Genomic DNA, 21,418 nt, shown 5'->3' with positions numbered 1-21,418 from the left:
CTCCCCCTTCCCTCTCTCCCCTTTCCTCTCTCCCCTTCCTCTCTCCCCTTCCTCTCTCCCCTTTCCTCTCTCCCCTTCCCTCTCTCCCCTTTCCTCTCTCCCTTTCCCTCTCTCCCCTTCCCTCTCTCCCCTTCCCTCTCTCCCCTTCCCTCTCTCCCCTTTCCCTCTCTCCTCTTTCCTCTCTCCCCTTCCCTCTCTCCCCTTCCCTCTCTCCCCTTTCCCTTTCCCTCTCTCCCCTTTCCTCTCTCCCCTTTCCTCTCTCCCCTTTCCTCTCTCCCCTTCCCTCTCTCCCCTTTCCTCTCTCCCCTTTCCTCTCTCCCCTTTCCTCTCTCCCCTTCCCTCTCTCCCCTTCCCTCTCTCCCCTTTCCTCTCTCCCCTTTCCTCTCTCCCCTTTCCTCTCTACCCTTCCTCTCTCCCCTTTCCCTCTCTCCCCTTCCTCTCTCCCCTTTCCTCTCTCCCCCTTCCCTCTCTCCCCTCCCTCTCTCCCCCTTCCCTCTCTCCCCCTTCCCTCTCTCCCCCTTCCCTCTCTCCCCTTTCTCTCTCTCCCCTTCCTCTCTCCCCTTTCCTCTCTCCCCTTCCCTCTCTCCCCTTTCCTCTCCCTTTCCCTCTCTCCCCTTCCCTCTCTCCCCTTCCCTCTCTCCCCTTCCCTCTCTCCCCTTTCCCTCTCTCCTCTTTCCTCTCTCCCCTTCCCTCTCTCCCCTTCCCTCTCTCCCCTTTCCCTTTCCCTCTCTCCCCTTTCCTCTCTCCCCTTTCCTCTCTCCCCTTTCCTCTCTCCCCTTCCCTCTCTCCCCTTTCCTCTCTCCCCTTTCCTCTCTCCCCTTTCCTCTCTCCCCTTCCCTCTCTCCCCCTTCCCTCTCTCCCCCTTCCCTCTCTCCCCTCCCTCTCTCCCCTTCCCTCTCTCCCCTTCCCTCTCTCCCCTTCCCTCTCTCCCCTTTCCCTCTCTCCCCTTTCCTCTCTCCCTTTCCCTCTCTCCCCTTCCCTCTCTCCCCTTTCCCTCTCTCCCCTTTCCCTCTCTCCCCTTCCTCTCTCCCCTTTCCTCTCTCCCCTTTCCTCTCTCCCCTTTCCTCTCTCCCCTTCCCTCTCTCCCCTTCCCTCTCTCCCCTTCCCTCACTCCCCTCCCTCCCATCCCTCTCTCCCCACCCTCCCCTTCCCTCTCTCCCCTCTCTCCCCTTCCCTCTCTCCCCTTCTGTTAAGTCCGTGAATGATTGAGACACGGACTAGCAGGAGAGAAACAAACAAGTCTTTACTGGTGAAAGGCATAAACGAAACTACCCAACAGAGGCTCTCTAGCGCCTTTTATACAGGGGTGGTCACTGCCGGTATTGCAGTCTGAGACCAGTTATTCTCTTAAAGGTACATACACAACAATTCCTCCCCTTTTAGATAAACAGTACATAACATTCTCTTAACACTAATGATAACGAATTACAATCACAATTACTGTTGCTAGATACATTGGTTAAGTTTAAGCAATTGTAAGTTCAGTCTTTGAGGAGGCTTCCTGATTCTGTCTGGATAACGCCTCTTTGGGGTATCAGGTTCTTCTGGCAATGTTGAGTCGGAATCAATGTCGTTGTTTGGTTCATCTACTTCCAATATTACCGGTTCTGTGGTAGCTGCAATTGGAACGTCGATTTCATTACCAGGTGTATCAGATCATGGTGTGGAGTTGACGTTTTCCAATGACTCTAGAATCTGGTCAGCATGGCGTCTTACAATGCTCTCCCCAACGTCCACGGTATACATGAGAGGTCCTTGTCGTGTACAAATCGTTCCTGGCTGCCATTTCTCAGTGCGGTAGTCCCGGGCTAAAACTGGTTGACCTATCTTAAAACTCCTGGTCGGCCTTTCATTCATATTCTGAAACTGCCTGTTCTCCACATCTCTTCGGACGTTTGGCTTAACCAAATCCAAGCGGCATCGTAGTCTTCGATTGAAGAACATCATGGCTGGAGTTTGGTTGGTAACCGCATGTGTCGCATTCCGGTAGGCAAACAAGAAGTTGTCCACCTTGTGTTGTAGGGGTATATCTTCATTACACATTGCCTTGATAGCCTTCTTGAATGTTTGGAGAAACCTCTCAGCCAATCCATTAGTGGCTGGATGATATGGGGCAGATGTGTAATGCTTAACACCATTGTTCTTTAAGAACCTCCGGAACTCTTCAGACACAAACTCTGGTCCATTGTCAGAGCAAATCTGTTCAGGCAGCCCATTCCTGGTGAATATGGTTCGTAAAACTGCGATAGTCTTTTCCGTGGTGGTTGAGGACATTTTTATTACCTCTGGCCACTTTGAATGTGCATCCACCGCAATTAAAAACATCGAGTCCATGAAGGGACCAGCAAAATCAATGTGCACCCTTTGCCATGGAGATGAGGGCCACTCCCATGGATGCAGAGGAGCTTGTGGTGGGGCGTTTTGGACCTTCTGGCATCCTGCACAGCTCTTGGTCATCTCTTCGATTTCTCTATCGATTCCCAGCCACCACACAAACGCTCTGGCTAAGCTCTTCATTTTTACCCCACCCAGATGACCCTCATGAAGCTCATTGAGCACTCTATCCGTCAACTTAGGTGGAATTACTACTCTGGATCCACACATCAAGGTTCCTCTGCACACTGACAGCTGTTCTCTTCTCGGCGAAAATGCTGGCAGCAGTGGTTCGCCATGTGCTGGCCATCCCTTCACCGTTAAATCATAGACCCGTGATAGTGTCGGGTCATTCCGTGTTTCCTTTTCTATGTTTGCATTCGTCACAGGGAGACATTCGACTATGGTCGAGTGGAATAACTCCATTGGATCCACTGCAAGGTCTTCTTCTTCCACCGTCGGCAACGGTAGACGTGACAATCCATCAGCATTTCCATGCTGTTTAGTTCCCCTGTACTCGATATCATATTGGTGTGCCCCTAGGAAAAGGGACCATCTCTGCAGCCGCTGTGCTGTCATTATCGGTACGCCCTTCTGAGGGTTGAAAATGGAGACAAGAGGTTGATGATCGGTTAGTAGAGTAAATTTTTGACCGTGCAGATAGTGATTAAACTTCTTCACCCCCCACACTAGGCTGAGGGCCTCTCTGTCAATCTGGGCATAGTTACGCTCGGCAGAAGTTAACGAGCGTGACGCAAAAGCTATCGGCCTCTCTGAACCATCAAGGAATTTATGTGACAGTACCGCCCCAATGCCGTAGGGAGACGCATCACACGCCAGCCTGATTGGCAGTGCTGGGTTGTAGTGAGCCAATACTTCCTTCGAAGTGATTAAGTCCTTACTCTTCTGAAAAGCACGTTTACAATCATCGCTCCATTTCCATGCTACCCCCGTTCGTAGCAGGGCGTTCAGTGGGTGCAGAATTGTCGACAAATTCGGCAAAAACTTATGATAGTAATTCACCAACCCGAGGAATGACCTCAGTTGCGACACATTTTCAGGCGCTGGGGCCTTAACAACCGCTTCAATTTTGTCAGGGGACTTATGTAACCCCTCTTCATTAATCACGTGGCCACAATACGATATCTGTTTCTTAAAAAATTCGCACTTGGGGCGGTTGGCTCGCAGCCCATGTTCCCGTAGTCTAGTGAGCACCTGTTCTAGGTTGTTAAGGTGTTCACTGTCATCTTCACCTGTCACAAGGATGTCGTCCAAGTAACACTGAGTCCCCGGAATCCCTTGCAGGACTTGTTCCATCGCTCTTTGCCATATCGCCGGAGCCGATGCTACTCCGAATACCAATCGATGATATTGGTAAAGACCTTTGTGAGTGTTTATCGTGAGATACTTCCTAGAGGACTCTTCAACCTCCATCTGCAAATATGCTTGTGCTAGGTCAATTTTTGTAAAACGCTTCCCTCCAGACAGTGAGGCGAAGATGTCTTCTATCCTTGGAAGAGGATATTGTACTGTGTGAAGGACAGGGTTCACCGTCACCTTGAAATCCCCACAGATGCGAATCTTCCTTGGCTCTCCGGACTTATTGCTTAATGTTTTTTTCATGACAGGAACGATGGGTGTTGCCCACTCGCTCCAGTCGACCTTAGACAACACGCCCGCCTTCTCCAGATTCTCCAGCTCTGCCTCGACGGCTGGACGAATTGCATATGGTACCGGTCTCGCTTTGAAAAACTTGGGTACTGCATTCTCTTCTATTTTTAACGAGGCGGTTACGCCTTTAAGCGTGCCCAGTTCTTGTTGAAATACCTCTTTGGCGTTAGCTAAGATTGTTGACAATCGTCCAGGAGTGATGTCTTTATCTTTTTTACCGTCCACCATCATTGTATGAATGGAATGCCAATCTAAGTTTATCTTCCTGATCCATTCCCGTCCCAATAACGGTGGTCCACCATTTGGCAGTATGTAGAGATACAATTTCCGTATTTTCTTGCCATTGTATTCGACAGGCACCCTTATTTTTCCTCTGGGGTATACTTTTTGCCCCGTATACGTCGTCAAGACGATGGATGTCTCTCTCAAGGGTATGTGTGAAAATAGCCGCTCATAGTCTCGTCGATTCATGACGGTTAGCGCTGATCCTGTATCCAATTCCATTTTAACTTGGGACCCTGCTATCGTGAGGGTGACCCAAATGGTTCGGTGATCCTCTTTTGTGATTACATTGTGAAGTTTGAGACAGCTTAATCTCCTGTTCTCGGATTCACTATCGCTCATCTGGTCTTCAGAACTACTGTCCGTCATCTTTTGTACTTTCTTGTACGGTTCCTTAGTAGCCTTTTTGTTGTCGCTGGTCTTCTTCCCAGACCTACAAACTCGTGCAATGTGTCCAATCTTCCCGCATTGTCTGCATATTTTGTCTTTGGACCAGCAGTCCTTCTGGTCATGGTTAGTTCTGCTGCAGCGATAACATTTTGCAAATCCCCGTGTCATTTCGTGGGTGCCGTATTCCTGTGGTTTTTGTTGAATTTCTGCAGCTCCCCTGGCTGCTGCTTCATACGATACTGCCACGCTGAAAGCCTTATCTAGCGTCAGCTCTTTTTCTGCGAGTAACTTCTTCTGTGTTCCTTCACTCAGGAGTCCACAGACAAATTTGTCCCGTAGGGTATCTGCCAGTCCTGCTCCGAACTGGCAGTGCTTTGATAGCTTGCGTAGTTCCGTAAGATACTCAGCATTTCTCTCATCTTTGTACTGAGTTCTCCTGTGGAACTTAAATCTTTCTGCTATCAACAGTGGTGCAGGGTTTAAGTGCTCCTGTAGAACAGCAACAATTTCGTTAAAACTCTTCGCCTTCGATTTGGCTGGAGTAATCAGGTCCTGCAATAGGCCGTACGTTCTAGCGCCCATTACGTTTAGCAATATTGATGCCTTTTTCCCCTCCGCTATTTCATTTGCCTCGAAATATACCTCGACTCTTTCCACATACGTGGTCCAGTCCTCTAATGTATTATCAAAAGCAGTGATACAGCCAGTCTTCGGCATCTTGCAAATCTAAAATGGCGCCTCCCGCGCTTTGCCTTCTTCTCTGATTTAACAAAATGGTGCCTCCCGCGCTTTTCCTTCTTCCCCGCTGTTGTTAGCGCTGCTTTCCACGGTTTCTTGCGCGTATTCTTTTACTTTTATTATTTTCCCATCGTGGAGCGGACCCTCTGGAACACTTCCCTCCCTCTTCTGAGGTCCGAACGCTGCCCAGCTTCGAAACACCGGCCGCGCCCTGTATGCTCCACCCTCTCTCTCTCTCCTTGCTTCCCGACTCGCTGCCCGGCCCCTTTGCAGCCCAGGAAGGATCAGAGCACTACCTGCCACCAGCCCGATTAGCTGGGAAACCACGGACCGAGGAACCCAGCCTGGCTCTGGAAAGTCGCTCCTGCAAAGCCTTGAACCCGATGATTGACGGTCGACGCCCGTTCCTCGAGTTTCAATGGACTCTTTTTTTTTCCTTCCGACCTTCAACGTCGTCGGAGCTGCTGCTGAGTTGCAGGTAAGTTCTTTCTACCTCGTCGCCAGTGTTAGGTCCGTGAATGATTGAGACACGGACTAGCAGGAGAGAAACAAACAGAACTTTACTGGTGAAAGGCATCAACGAAACTACCCAACAGAGGCTCTCTAGCGCCTTTTATACAGGGGTGGTCACTGCCGGTATTGCAGTCTGAGACCAGTTATTCTCTTAAAGGTACATACACAACACCTTCCCTCTCTCCCCTTCCTTCTCTCCCCTTCCCTCTCTCCCCTTCCCTCTCTCCCCTCGCTCTCTCCCCCTCTATTTCTCCCCCTCTCTCCCCTTCCCTCTCTCCCCTTCCCTCTCTCCCCCTCCCCCCTCTCCCTTCCCCCTCTCCCTTCCCTCTCTCCCTTCCCTCTCTCCCTTCCCTCTCTCCCCTCCTTCTCTCCCGTTCTCTCGCTCCCCTTCCTCTTTCCCCCTTTTCCTCTCTCCCCCTTTCCCTCTTCCCCTTTTCCTCTTTCCCCCTTTCCCTCTCTCCCCTTCTCTCTCTCCCCTTCTCTCTCTCCCCTTCCCTCTCTCTCCTTCCCTCTCTCCTCTCCCTCGCTCCCCACCCTCCCCTTCCCTCTCTCCCCACCCTCCCCTTCCCTCTCTCCCCACCCTCCCCTTCCCTCTCTCCCCTCCCTCCTCATCCCTCTCTCCCCTCCCCTCCCTCCCCTCCCCTGTCTCCCCTCCCCTGTCTCCCCTGTCTCCCCTCCCTCCCCTCCCCTGTCTCCCCTGTCTCCCCTCCCTCCCCTCCCCTGTCTCCCCTCCCTCCCCTCCCCTGTCTCCCCCTCCCCTCCCCTCCCCTCCCCTGTCTCCCCTCTCTCCCCTCCCCTGTATCCCCTCTCTCCCCTCTCTCCCCTCTCTCCCCTCTCTCCCCTCCCTCCCCTCCCTCCTCTTCCCTCCCTCCCCTCCCCTCCCTCCCTTCCCCTCCCTCCCCTCCCCTCCCTCCCCTCCCCTCCATCCCCTCCCCTCCCCTCCCTCCCCTCCCCTCTCTCCCTTCCCCTCCCCTCCCCTCCCTCCTCCCCTCCCCCCTCTCCCCTTTCCTCTCTCCCCTTCCCTCTCTCCCCTCCCTCTCTCCACTTCCCTTTTCCCCCCTCCCCTCTCTCCCCTCCCCTCTCTCCCCTTCCCTCTCTCCCCCTTCCCTCTCTCCCCCTCCCCTCTCTCCCCCTCCCCTCTCTCCCCCTTCCCTCTCTCCCCCTTCCCTCTCTCCCCCTCCCCTCTCTCCCCCTTCCTCTCTTCCCCACTCCCTCTCCCCCCCTTCCCTATAATGGGGCGGGGGGGTGGGGCCAGGCGGGGGTCCCTCTTCTAGTTGAGAACCAATCAAATCACTTGATTTATTAGCTGTGATGTTTTGAGTGGATGGCATAAATGTGCATAGCCAATCAGCCAACCGAGTTTCTTTCCTGCACCCATTTGGAGGTCAAGATACCAGAGGGCAGCGAGATATAATCTCCCCCCCCCCCCGCCTCCCATCTGCACCCCCCCCCTTCCCCTCACCCTTTGTGGAGTTACACTCATTAATATCATTGCAGGAGAAGATGAACCTCCAGTCAACATAACCTGTGATCCCAACATCCGCATAATCGGTGGCCAGGTGAAGAAGTCGAATGGTAACGAGGTGATGAGCATTTTGACGTTCGAGTGTCCCGTTACACACTACCCCTACCCGGTGTCCAGCTCGAGTTGTCGGAGGACCGGGCAGTGGTACAAGCTGACCAACCGACACACCACGCCCATTTGCAAAGGTGAGCCACCCTCATGTCCCTCCCTCTCTTCCTTCCTCCCTCCCTCCCTCCCTCTCTCTCTCTCTCTCTCTCTCTCTCTCTCTCTCTCTCTCTCCCTCCCTTCTCTCCCTCCCTCCCTTCTTCCTTCTGCCTTCTTTCTTCCTTCTTCTTCTTTCTTTCTTCTTCCTTCTTCTTCTACTTCCTTCCTTTTCCCTTTGTCGCCTTCCTTCTTACTTTCTTTACTCTGTGAGTGAGGGCGGGCCATCTCGCTGTCCCCCATTTCCCCCCCCCCCCACAAACTCTGTCTCTGTGGCGCCATGCCAGCATTGCCCTGGGTAGAGCGCCAACACCTCCCGTGCCTCCGCGAGTTGGCCATTGCACGGCTAGACTGTGGAAGGCACCGCAACAACTTGTTTTAATGTAGTACAACATCCCAAGGTCCTTCACAGGAGCGATTATGTGGTGAGACCACACCTTGAGTATTGTGCGCAGTTTTGGTCGCCTTATCTGAGGAAGGATGTGCTTGCCATGGAGGGAGTGCAGCGAAGATTCACCAGACTGACACCTGGGATGGCAGGAATGATGTATGAGGAGAGATTGGGTCGATTGGGCTTATATTCGCTGGAGTTTAGAAGAATGAGAGGGGATCTCATTGAAACTTATAAAATTCTAACAGGACTAGACAGACTCTAGATGCAGGAAGGATGTTCCTGATGGCGGGGGAGTCCAGAACCAGGGGTCACAGTCTAAGGATAAGGGGTAAGCCATTTAGGACAGAGATGAGGAGGAATTTCTTCACCCAGAGAGTGGTGAACCTGTAGAATTCTCTACCACACAAGGCATTTGAGGCCAATTCATTAAATATATTCAAGAAGGAGTTGGATATATTCTTAAGCTAAAGGGATCAAGGGATATGGGAGAAGGCAGGGACAGGGTACTGAATTTGATGTTCAGCCATGATCTCATTGAATGGCGGAGCAGGCTCGAGGGGCTGAATGGCCTACATCCTGCTCCTATCTTCTATGTTTCTATTAGTCGAACTCTTTCAGAAAGTAATGGTTTGGGATCCAATATCTGAGTAATTTGAGACATGACGTGGAGTGAGCAGTGCGCTTGGGAGGAACAGGTGACTTTGGAGCTACAGCCCCCAAAGCTCACCACTGGGGGCTTTCCTCGCCTCATTGTCTGGGTTTGTTGTAGACTCATTGATAGAGATTGATTGCTATTAGTCAACAACTCCATTATTATTGTATCGTGCAATTACCAGGATGATCGGCCTCCCACCTTCCACTCTCCGTAAACTTGAGTTCATCCAAAACTCTGATGCCCGGGTCCTAACTTGCACCATGTCCCGAGGGGCCGAATGGCCTACTCCTGCTCCTATCTTCTATGTTTCTATGATTATCAAACACAATTTGACACCGAGCCACATAAGGAGAAATTAGGGCAGGTGACCAAAAGCTTGGTCAAAGAGGCAGGTTTTAAGGAGCGTCTTAAAGGAGGAGAGAGAGGTAGCGAGGCGGAGAGGTTTAGGGAGGGAATTCCAGAGCTTAGGGCCCAGGCAACAGGAGGCACGGCCACCAATGGCGGAGCGATTATAATCAGGGATGCTTAAGAGGCCAGAATTAGAGGAGCGCAGAGATCTCGGAGGGCTGGTGGGTTGGCGCTGGAGCCTGTTGATTCCTCACCTGATGTCCACACCGGGTTCACCTTTGTGCAGGGTTTCACTGTATAGAATGACCAGGTCGTAATAACCCCCAGGCTAGTGCCCCTCCTCCGCGGGCCAACTCCAACTATGAGGCCAAGTGTAATGTCTCTATCGCTGCGGTGTTTGGGACCAAATAACTCAGTGATTGAACCTCCCCTGATCTCCATGGCTCAGAAGCACACGAGCATGGATCTGAACTTCGGCCCCTCCAGCTGCTCCGCCATTCAATAATATCATGGCTGATCTTCTACCTCAACTCCACCTTCCTGCAACTATCCCCATATCCCTTGATTCCCTTAGAGCACAAAAATCTATCGACTTCCGCCTTGAATATACTCAACGACGGAACCTCCACAGCCCTCTCGGGTAGAGAATTCCTACAATTCACAACCCTCTGAGTGAAGAAATTCCTCCTCATCTCAGTCCTAACTTCCGACCACTTTATCCTGAGACTGTGACTCCTGGTTCTAGACTCTCCAGCCAGGGGGAAAACAACCTCTCAGCGTCTACCCTGTCAAACCCCTTAAGAGTTTTATATGTTTCAATGAGATCACCTCTCAATCTTCTAAACTCTCTATAGGCCTAGTCTACTCAAGCCGACTTAAAGCCTTCTACGCACCTGTTTCGCTCAAACCTGATGTCAGTACGAGGCCGCTCAGCCTTTCTAAGTTGTTTCTATCTCTCTAGAGTTTAGATGTCCATCTCCGATACTGGAAGGGGGCATGTTCAGCCCGGTCAATACTTCCTACGCCATTGGGGAAACCGTCACGTTCGATTGCTACGATGGATATGTGCTACAGGGCTCGGACAGCAGGGCCTGCATGAAGAATGGCAGATGGAACGGAACAACTACCATCTGCAACGCAGGATGTAAGTATTCCTTGGCATGTCCTTGGATGTGTTCTGGTTCGCAAGGATATTGATGCCTTCAAGATTAGAAACACAGAAGATAGGAGCAGGAGTAGGCCATTCGGCCCCTCGAGCCTGCTCTGCCATTTAATGAGATCATGGCTGACCATCCAAACTCAGTACCCTGTCCCTGCCTTCTCCCCAATACCCCTTGATCCTTTCAGCATTAAGAAATATATCTAACTCCTTCTTGAATATATTTAATGAATTGGCCTCTACTGCCTTCTGTGGTAGAGAATTCCACAGGTTCACCACTCTCTGGGTGAAGAAATTCCTCCTCATCTCTGATCCTAAATGGCTTACCCCTTATCCTTAGACTGTGACCCCTGGTTCTGGACTCCCCGGCCATCGGGAACATCCTTCCTGCATCTAGTCTGTCCAGGCCTGACAGAATTTTATAAGTTTCAATGAGATCCCCTCTCATTCTTCTAAACTCCAGCGAATGTAAGCCCAATCGACCCAATCTCTCCTCATACGTTTCAGGCATGCCAAGCGCATGCGCTGAAAACAGGCACTTCCTACCTGTCAGGAATGCTCTTGACAGATCGGATGCCTGCCCTAGAGAAGGGCCTCTGCAGGGGCGGGGTGGGGGGGAGAGTTCCACTTTCTGGAGAACCTCCGCCTGCAGAAAACCTTTAGAACATAAGAACATAAGAAATAGGAGCAGGAGTAGGCCAATCGGCCCCTCGAGCCTGCTCCACCATTCAATAAGATCATGGCTGATCTGATCCTAACCTCAAATCTTCTATCACTCTGCATCCACCCGAACCCATGTGATCTCCCGGGAGAGGCGAAAAACCAGATAAAGACCCAATGGCCAATTTGGGAGAAAAAAATCTGGGAAATTCCTCTCCGACCCATCTAGGTGATCGAAATTTCTTCCAGGAGATCACTCTGTCCCTATATTTTCTACCAGTACTTACCTTCTGTAAAGGCGATCTCCACCCCAGCCAGGAACAGGAATAAAACCATCTCCTGAAATCTAACACAGAATTAGAACACAGTAGGAGCAGAACAAGGCTACACGGCCCCTGGGCCCACTCCACTACCCACAGGGCCATGACCATTCCGAACCTAGACTCATGTCCAATTTCCTGCCCGCTCCCCGTAACCCTTAATTCCCTTTACTTCTAGGAAACTATCTATTTCTGTTTTAAATTTATTTGATGATGTAGCTTCCACAGCTTTCTGGGGCAGCAAATTCCACAAACCTACCACCCTCTGAGTGAAGAAGTTTCTCCTCATCTCAGTTTTGAAAGAGCAGCCCCTTATTTTAAGATTATGCCCCCTAGTTCTAGTTTCACACCATCATTGGGAACATCCTCACCGCATCCACCCGATCAAGCCCCTTCACAATCTTATATGCTTCAATAAGATCGCATCTCATTCTTCTGAATCTCAATGAGTAGAGTCCCAATCTACTCAACCTCTCCTCATATGGCCACCCCCTCATCCCCGGATTAACCGAGTGAACCTTCTTTGTACTGACTCAAGAGCAAGTATATCTTTTCTTAAGTATGGACACCAAAACTGTATGCAGTATTCCAGGTGCGGTCTCACCAATACCTTGTACAACTGAAGCAATACCTCCCTGTTTTTATATTCCATCCCCCTAGCAATAAAAGCCAACATTCCATTGGCCTTCTTGATCACCTGCTGCACCTGCATACTAACTTTTTGAGTTTTGTGCACCAAGACCCCCAGATCCCTTTGTACTACAGTACTTTTCCAGTTTTCTTGCCATTAAGATACTAACTTGCTCTATGATTTTTCCTGCCAAAGTGCATAACCTCACACTTTTCAGTATTGTATTCCATCTGCCAAATCTCTGCCCACTTACTTAGCCTGTCGATGTCCCCTTGCAGGTTTTTTATGTCCTCCTCGCTCACTACTTTCCCTCCCATCTTAGTATCATCTGCAAACTTTGATATGTTACACTCGGTCCCCTCCTCCAAATCGTTAATATAGATTGTAAAGAGTTGGGGACCCAGCACTGACCCCTGCGGAACACCACTAGTTACTGGTTGCCAATCTGAGAACGAACCATTTATCCCAACTCTCTGCTTTCTGTTAGAGAGCCAATCCTCCACCCACGCCAGAATATTACCCCCAATCCCGTGATTTTTTATCTTGAGCAATAATCTTTTGTGTGGCACCTTGTCAAATGCCTTTTGGAAGTCTAAATACACTACATCCACTGGTTCCCCTTTATCCACCCTTGTATGTTACTTCCTCAAAAAACTCAAGCAAATTTGTCAAACATGACTTCCCCTTCATGAAACCATGCTGAGTTTGTCCTATTAAATTATGTTTATCCAAATGTCCCGTTACTGTCTCCTTAATAATGGACTCTAACATTTTACCAACCACAGATGTTAGGCTAACAGGTCTATAGTTTCCAGCCTTCTGCCTACTACCCTTTTTAAATAAGGGTGTTACATTAGCAGTTTTCCAATCTGCCGGGACCTTTGCTGAGTCCAGTGAGTTTTGGAAAATTATTACCAATGCATCCACAATCCCTACCGCCACTTCCCTCAAGACCCTAGGATGTAAGCCATCAGGTCCAGGGGATTTATCCACCTTGAGTCCCATTATTTTACCAAGTACCACTTCCTTAGTGATTTTAATCGTATTTAGTTCCGCCCCCTGTTTGTCCAGTGTTGGGATATTCTTAGTGTCCTCTACTGTAAAGACTGATACAAAATAATTGTTCAGTGTTTTTGCCATCTGCATGTTTCCCACCATTAATTTCCCAGTCTCATCCTCTAAGGGACCAACATTTACTTTAGCCACCCTTTTTCTTTTTATATAACTATAGAAACTTTTGCTGTCTCTTTTTATATTTTTTGCTAATTTACTTTCATAACCTATCTTCCCTTTCTTAATCAATCTTTTAGTTATTTTTTGCTGTCTTTTAAAGACTTCCCAATCTTCCATCCTCCCACTAGATTTGGCTACCTTATATGCCCTTGTTTTTAGTCGGAAATCCTACGCCTGGTAAAAGTTGAAAAAAGTAGAAGAATTTTTTCCCCCTCATTTATAATTAAAAAATACTTTTAAAAAAAGGTAAGTTTATTTTTAGCCCCGTAAAAAACTTCAATTATTTTTTTCCAAAAATTTTTGTTTAAAATATTAACTCATTTTAAAAACGTGATGGTTTAAAAAAAAATTATTTAATGTTTTACTGTGTTTTTGGAGTGATCTCCATTCATACTTTTGACGGGTCTATCTGTCAAGTACATGAAGGGTGATTCCCTTCTCCTATTGGCTGGCCCAGCCTACGTGATCCCAGGGATGCTTGCGAACTGCCTGTGCTCCTGGGATACCTGGGCCTCTGCGCATTTTGAGTTTGGAGAGGCCCAGGAATGGAAGTGTCCGGACCTCGGGAGCCCTCAGGTAAGTTTGTAGATTTATTCCAATAGGAGGTGTCCGCACGCAGGAAGCCTCCGATCGGAAATGACGGGCCATTAGATTGGAAGAGTGTAACAGAAAGCGCTCGGAATTGTGTTAGAAATTCCAATGCGACATTCCTCAGCGTGCGCCGGGAGCTTTTCCTATCGGGAAATTGCGTCATTCCAGCTCGCGATTTGAACGCCCCTTTTGAAATCGCCGAGAGGGGGGTGGTTTCCCCGGTCGCTGCGTTTGCCGCGGGTTTGGAACCGGTGACGGACGCCGGGTATTTGCTTCTCGCCTTGAACAAGTTATCGATCTCTTTAAGCGCAACACTGCCCTCATCCCGGGATCCCCGCCGGAGGCAGGAAATCCGGGACCAATTATGGAATCGGTGACAAGGTGTTGTACAGCTGCAGCAGTAGCCTGGTGCTGGTGGGATCGAGCAGGCGGGAGTGCCTGGAGACGGCAGGGTGGACTGGCACGGAGCCCAGCTGTCAGCGTGAGTCTGAACATTGGTATTTAGATAGTGCCACTGTTGTGTCTCCTTGTGTTCTTATACTATAAATAATACAGACACTTTTAGCTCATTTTAGTTACTGCTTTTACTTAGCTGTATTTCTGCTTTGTTTCTGTGCTGCCGCATGGTGCGGAGTGATACAAGATGTCCAACGCTGCACTGTGCACTGCCCGTGCACAGTGTGCCACATAGCAATATAACTACACCATACCAAAGTAGTTCCATACCAAAGTAGTTCCATACCAAAGTAGTTCCATACCAAAGCAGTTCCATTTAACGATGTGATACTATAACAATGTAACAGCCGCGGGATCTTTAACATCCATCCCAACCTCTAGAGGCACAGAATACAAGAGCAGGGAGGTTATGCTTGAACTGTATAAAACTCTCTTAGGCAGTGTCATGAATCTTATCATGACTCATGAAGTAACACTGGGCGGCCAGCTGGTGGCGCCGTCCAAGGAGTATAAATACTCGGGCGTGGGCCCAGCTTGCTCAGGATGTTTCTGTAACCATGAACTAGTGATGTAACTAGAATCTCATGGTTTTGAAACAGTTGATTAAAGCCTTGTTTTATACTCAAACCACGTGCTCAGTCGTCTTTTTACATCAGGCAGTCCCTCGGAACCGAGGATGACTTGCTTCCACACTAACAATGAGTTTTCAGGTGACTGATGAGTCCAATGTGGGACCTGCAGTCTCTGTCACAGGTGGGGCAGACGGTGGTTGGAGGGGCGGGTGGGTGGGGTGCTTGGCTCGACGTGCGCTCCTTGCGCTTGGCTCCCACTTGCTCCCGGCGAAGAGACTCGAGGTGTTCGGTGCCTTCCCGGATGCTTCTCCTCCACTTTGTGCGGTCTTGGGCCAGGGATTCCTAGGTATTGGTGGGGATGTTGCACTTTTTCAAGGAGGCTTTGAGGGTGTCCTTGAAGCGTTAGTTAGGCCTCAGCTAGAGTACTGCGTGCAGTTCTGGTCACCACATTACAGGAAGGATGTGATTGCACTAGAGAGGGTGCAGAGGAGATTTATGAGGATGTTGCCTGGGCTGGGGAATTTTAGCTATAAGGAAAGATTAGATCGGCCAGAGTTGTTTTCTTTGGAACAGAGGAGGCTGAGGGGAGACTTGATTGAGGTGTATAAAATTATGAGGTGCCTAGATAGAGTAGATGGGAAGGACCTATTTCCCTTAGCAGAGAGGTCAATAACCAGGGGGCATAGATTTAAAGTAATTGGAAGGAGGTTCAGAGGAGAGTTGAGAACTTTTTTCACCCAGAGAGTGGTGGGGGTCTGGAACTCACTGCCTGAAAGGGTGGGAGAGGCAGAGACCCACATCACTTTTAAAAAGTACTTGGATATACACTGGAAGTGCTGTAACCTACAGGGCTACGGACCAAGTGCTGGAAAGTGGGATTAGGCTGGATAGCTCTTTGTTGGCCGGCACGGACACGATGGGCCGAATGGCCTCCTTCTGGGGCCTAAATTTCTATGAATCAATGGGATAGACTCCAAGTTTGCAGACGACACAAAACTGGGTGGGCGTGTGTGCTGTGAGGAGGATGCCGAGAAACTCCAGGATGATTTGGACAGGTTAGGTGATTGGGCAGAAGAATGGCAGATGCAGTATAATGTGGATAAATGTGAGGTTATCTACTTTGGTGGCAAAAACAGGAAGGCAGATTATTATCTGAACGGCAATAGATTGGGAGAAGGGGAAGTGCAACGAGACCTGGGTGTCCTTGTGCACCAGTCGCTGAAGGTAAGCATGCAGGTGCAGCAGGCGGTTAAGAAGGCAAATGGTATGTTGGCCTTCGTAGCAAGAGGGTTCGAGTACAGGAACAAGGATGTCTTGCTGCAGTTGTACAGGGCCTTGGTGAGACCACACCTTGAGTATTGTGTGCAGTTTTGGTCACCATACCTGAGGAAGGACGTTCTTGCCATGGAGGGAGTGCATCGAAGATTCACCAGGCTGATACCTGGGATGGCAGGAATGAAGTATGAGGAGAGATTGGGTCGATTGGGCTTATACTCGCTGGAGTTTAGAAGAATGAGAGGGGATCTCATTGAAACTTATAAAATTCTAACAGGACTAGACAGACTAGATGCAGGAAGGCTGTTCCCGATGGCAGGGGAGTCCAGAACCAGGGGTCACAGTCTAAGGATAAGGGGTAAGGCGTTTAGGACAGAGATGAGGAGGAATTTCTTCACCCAGAGAGTGGTGAACCTGTGGAATTCTCTACCACAGAAGGCAGTTGAGGCCAATTCATTAAATATATTCAAGAAGGAGTTGGATATATTTCTTAAGACTAAAGGGATCAAGGGGAGAAGGCAGGGACCGGGTACTGAATTTGGATGATCAGCCTTGATCGCATTGAATGGCGGAGCAGGCTCGAGGGGCCGAATGGCCTACTCCTGTTCCTATCTTCTATGTTTCTATGTTTCTAGACCGGGCAGACTGGAGCCTCGATTCAGTGCCCCTTCCAAAACTTTGGGGCAATACCCCGGCAACGCCCTGGCAATGCAGGGCTTGTGGAATTCTGAATGACATAGAGGTAACTGGAATTAGCAGAACAGAAACAGGCCATTCGGCCCAACTGCCCTGTGCCTCCTCCCGCCCCTACAAGTACCGAATGCTCCAGGAAGCAAGTCATAGCACCGTCAAATCACAGCGTAATAAAATAACATCTAATCAGTTATAAGAATTGAGAAGCAGAGTAAAGTAACAGAATCTAAACGAAACGCCATTTGTGCATGAGTAGTGCGCCATTATCTTTTTCACAAGCACTGATTTTAGGGTATTATGTAAACGGAAATTCCTTTGGAATGAAAGACTTGCATTTATATCGCGCCTTTCATGACATCAGGACGCCCCAACGTGTTTTGCAGCCAATGAAGTACTTTTTGAAGTGGAGTCACTGTTGGATTGTGGGAAACGGGGCAGCCAATTTAGAGCACAGCAAGCTCCCACAAACAGCAATGTGATAATGACCAGATAATCTGTTTTTTCATACCTAACATCGGTGGTAGGTAAAATATTGGAGTCCATTATTAAGGAGACAGTAACAGGACATTTGGATAATCATAATTTAATAGGACAAAGTCAGCATGGTTTTATGAAGGGGAAGTCATGTTTGACAAATTTGCTGGAGTTCTTTGAGGAAGTAACATATAGGGTGGATAAAGGGGAACCAGTGGACGTAGTGTATTTAGACTTCCAAAAGGCATTTGACAAGGTGCCACACAAAAGATTATTGCTTAAGATAAAAAATCACGGGATTGGGGGTAATATTCTGGCATGGATAGAGGATTGGCTATCTAACAGAAGGCAGAGAGTTGGGATAAATGGTTCATTCTCAGACTGGCAATCAGTGACTAGTGATGTTCCGCAGGGGTCAGTGCTGGGTCCCCAACTCTTTACAATCTATATTAACGATTTGGAGGAGGGGACCGAGTGTAACATATCAAAGTTTGCAGATGATACTAAGATGGGAGGGAAAGTAGTGAGTGAGGAGGACATAAAAAACCTGCAAGGGGACATAGACAGGCTAAGTAAGTGGGCAGATATTTGGCAGATGGAATACAATACTGGAAAGTGTGAGGTTATGCACTTTGGCAGGAAAAATCGTAGAGCAAGTTATTATCTTAATGGCAAGAAACTGGAAAGTACTGAAGTACAAAGGGATCTGGGGGTCCTGGTGCACGAAACTCAAAAGGTTAGTATGCAGGTGCAGCAAGTGATTAAGAAGGCCAATGGAATGTTGGCTTTCATTGCTAGGGGGATAGAATATAAAAATAGGGAGGTATTGCTTCAGTTGTACAAGGTATTGGTGAGACCGCACCTGGAATACTGCATACAGTTTTGGTGTCCATACTTAAGAAAAGACATACTTGCTCTCGAGTCAGTACAAAGAAGGTTTACTCGGTTAATCCCGGGGATGAGGGGATGGACATATGAGGAGAGGTTGAGTAGATTGGGACTCTACTCATTGGAGTTCAGAAGAATGAGAGGCGATCTTATTGAAACATATAAGATTGTGAAGGGGTTGGATCGGGTGGATGCGGGGAGGATGTTCCCAATGATGGGTGAAACTAGAACTAGGGGGCATAGTCTTAGAATAAGGGGCTGCTCTTTCAAAACTGAGATGAGGAGGAACTACTTCACTCAGAGGGTGGTAGGTCCATGGAATATGCTGCCCCAAAAAGCTGTAGAAGCTACATCATTACATAAATTTAAAACAGAAATAGATAGTTTCCTAGAAGTAAAGGGAATTAAGGGTTACGGGGAGCGGGCAGGAATTTGAACATGAGTCTAGGTTCGGATCGGTCATGGCCCTGTGGGTAGCCCGATCCTGCTCCTATTTCGTGTGTCTAATTCTGTTAGATTCAGGAGATGGCTCTGTGATAGTGGATTGGCGGTTAGGATCAGATCAGCCATGATCTTATTGAATGGCGGAGCAGGCTCGAGGGGCCGATTGGCCTACTCCTGCTCCTATTTCTTATGTTCTTATGTTTTTAGTGATGTTGATTGAGGGATAACTGTTGGGCCAGGACACCGGGGAGAGCTCCCCCCTGCTCTTCTTCGAAATAGTGCCATCTGAGAGCGCAGATGGGGCCTCGGTTTAACGTCTCATCCGAAAGATGCTCCGACAGTGCGGCGCTCCCTCAGTACTGCCCATCCGACAGTGCGGCGCTCCCTCAGTATTGTCCCTCTGACAGCGCAGCACTCCCTCAGTACTGCTCCTCCGACAGTGCGGCGCTCCCTCAGTATTGTCCCTCTGACAGCGCAGTACTCCCTCAGTACTGCTCCTCCGACAGTGCGGTGCTCCCTCAGTACTGCCCCTCCGACAGTGCAGCACTCCCTCAGTACTGCTCCTCCGACAGTGCAGCACTCCCTCAGTACTGCCCCTCCGACAGTGCGGTGCTCCCTCAGTACTGACCCTCCAACAATGCAGCGCTCCCTCAGTACTGTCCCTCCGACAGTGCAGCACTCCCTCAGTACTGCCCCTCCGACAATGCAACGCTCCCTCAGTACTGCCCCTTCGACAGTGTGGCGTTCCTCAGTACTGCCCCTCCGACAGTGCAGCACTCCCTCAGTACTGCCCCTCCGACAGTGCAGCACTCCCTCAGTACTGCCCCCCCGACAGTGCGGCGCTCCCTCTGTACTGCCCCGCCGACAGTGCAGCACTCCCTCAGTACTGCCCCCCTGACAGTGCGGCGCTCCCTCAGTACTGACGCACCAACAGTGCAGCTCTCCCTCAGTACAGCCCCTCCGACAGTGCGGCGCTCCCTCAGTACTGTCCCTCCGACAGTGCGGCGCTCCCTCAGTACTGTCCCTCCGACAGTACAGCACTCCCTCAGTACAGCCCCTCCAACAGTGCAGCACTCCCTCAGTGCTGCCCCTCCGACAGTACGGCACTCCCTCAGTGCTGCCTTTCGGACAGTGCGGTGCTCCTGCAGTACTGCCCCTCCGACAGTGCGGTGCTCCCTCAGTACTGCCCCTCCGACAGTGCGGCGCTCCCTCAGTACTGCCCCTCTGACAGTGCGGCGTTCCCTCAGTACTGCCCCTCTGACAGTGCGGCACTCCCTCAGTACTGCCCCTCTGACAGTGCGGCGCTCCCTCAGTACTGCTCCTCTGACAGTGCAGCGCTTGCTCAGTACTGCTCCTCCGACAGTGCGGCGCTCCCTCAGTACTGCCCCTCCGACAGTGCGGTCCATACTGTCCCGTTCTCTCGCTCCACTTGACCGTTACCCCGGGGGTTGTAGCTGGTGGTACGGCTAGTGGCGATCCCCCTGGACAGCATGTACTGGCGTAGCTCTTCACGCATGAAGGACGCCCCCCTATCCGTATGGATGTAGCTCGGCATACCGAACAGGCAAAACAGGCTGTTGAGGCATTTAATGACCGTGGCGCTGGTCATGCCTGGGCAGGGGAAGGCGAATGGGAAACGGGAGTATTCGTCCACAATGTTCAGGAAGTAAACATTGCGGTCGACGGACGGGAGGGGGCCCTTGAAATCTAAGCTGAGCCGCTCAAAGGGCCGTGTAGCTTTGATTAAGTGGGCTCTATCTGGGCGGTAGAACCGAGGCTTGCACTCAGCGCAAGTGCGGCAGTTCCTGGTCAGAGACCGAACTTCCTCAATCGAGTAGGGTAAGTTGCGGGACTTTATGAAGTGGAACAGCCGCGTGACCCCTGGGTGGCAGAGGTCGTTGTGGAGGGTCTGTAGCCGATCCCCGGTGGCGCTGGCACACATCCCTCGTGAGAGGGCGTCGGGGGATTCGTTAAGGGCCCCTGGCCGGTAAATGATGTCGTAATCGAAGGTGGAGAGCTCGATCCGCCACCTAAGAATCTTATCATTTTTAATCTTCCCCCTCTGTTTATTATTGAACATAAACGCTACCGACCGCTGGTTGGTAAGTAGGGTGAAGCGTTTGCCGGCTAGGTAGTGGCGCCAGTGGCGCACTGCCTCCACGATGGCTTGGGCCTCCTTTTCCACGGAGGAGTGTCTGATCTCGGGCCCCTGGAGGGTCCTCGAGAAGAAAGCTACGGGCCGCCCCGCCTGGTTGAGGGTGGCCGCCAAGGCAAAGTCAGACGCATCACTTTCCACTTGAAAGGGAGTGTTCTCGTCCACTGCCTGTAGCGTGGCCCACTCAATATCCCGCTTAATGCTTTTGAAGGCGGCGTGGGCCTCAGCAGAGAGTGGAAAAGAGGGTGCTTTCAAGAGGGGGCGGGCTTTGTCGGAGTAGTTGGGGACCCATTGGGAATAATAAGAAAATAACCCCAGGCACCTTTTCAGGGCTTTGGGAGTGTTGGGCAGGGGCAGCTCCCGTAGGGGGCGCAATCGGTCGGGGTTTGGTCCGATTTCCCCATTCTCCACCACGCTGCCTAGTATGCAGAGGCGCGTGGTGTTGTAAACGCACTTGTCCTCGTTGTAGGTGAGGTTGAGTTTTTGTGCGGTTTTCAGGAACCTCTCGAGGTTCGAGTCGTGATCCTGCTGGTTGTGACCGCAGATGGTGACGTTGTCGAGGTAGGGGAAGGTTGCCTGCAAGTGGTGGTCATCGACCATGCGGTCCATCTCCCTCTGGAAGACCGAGACCCCATTCGTCACCCCAAAGGGGACTCTGAGGAATTGGTAGAGGCGTCCGTTCGCCTCGAAGGCGGTGTACGGGCGGTCCTCTGGTCTGATAGGGAGCTGGTGGTACGCTGACTTGAGGTCGATGGTGGAGAACACCCGGTATTGGGC

The 21,418-nt window shown here is 50.4% G+C and overlaps 1 protein-coding gene across 3 annotated transcripts in view; it reads left to right on the top strand.

The window, feature by feature from the left end:
* The first annotated feature begins 7,468 nt into the window (after positions 1-7,468).
* Positions 7,469-21,418, top strand: part of LOC147096439 (complement factor B-like) — a 94,487-nt gene continuing 80,537 nt past the window's right edge. For all 3 annotated transcript variants that reach the window (XM_085975213.1, XM_085975214.1, XM_085975215.1), the window contains exons 1-3: positions 7,469-7,677; positions 10,052-10,234; positions 13,992-14,165. In XM_085975213.1, the coding sequence (XP_085831339.1) occupies positions 7,554-7,677; positions 10,052-10,234; positions 13,992-14,165 (481 nt within the window). In that variant the 5' untranslated portion in view covers positions 7,469-7,553. The remainder of the gene's footprint in view (positions 7,678-10,051; positions 10,235-13,991; positions 14,166-21,418) is intronic.

This window comes from Somniosus microcephalus, unplaced genomic scaffold (assembly GCF_052327205.1).
Source record: "Somniosus microcephalus isolate GS21.2 unplaced genomic scaffold, FLI_Smic_1.0 unresolved_chr1, whole genome shotgun sequence".
Classification (NCBI taxonomy): Eukaryota; Metazoa; Chordata; class Chondrichthyes; order Squaliformes; family Somniosidae; genus Somniosus; species Somniosus microcephalus.
Note: the sequence above shows the minus strand (reverse complement) of the source record. Positions and strands in the feature narration are given on the sequence as shown.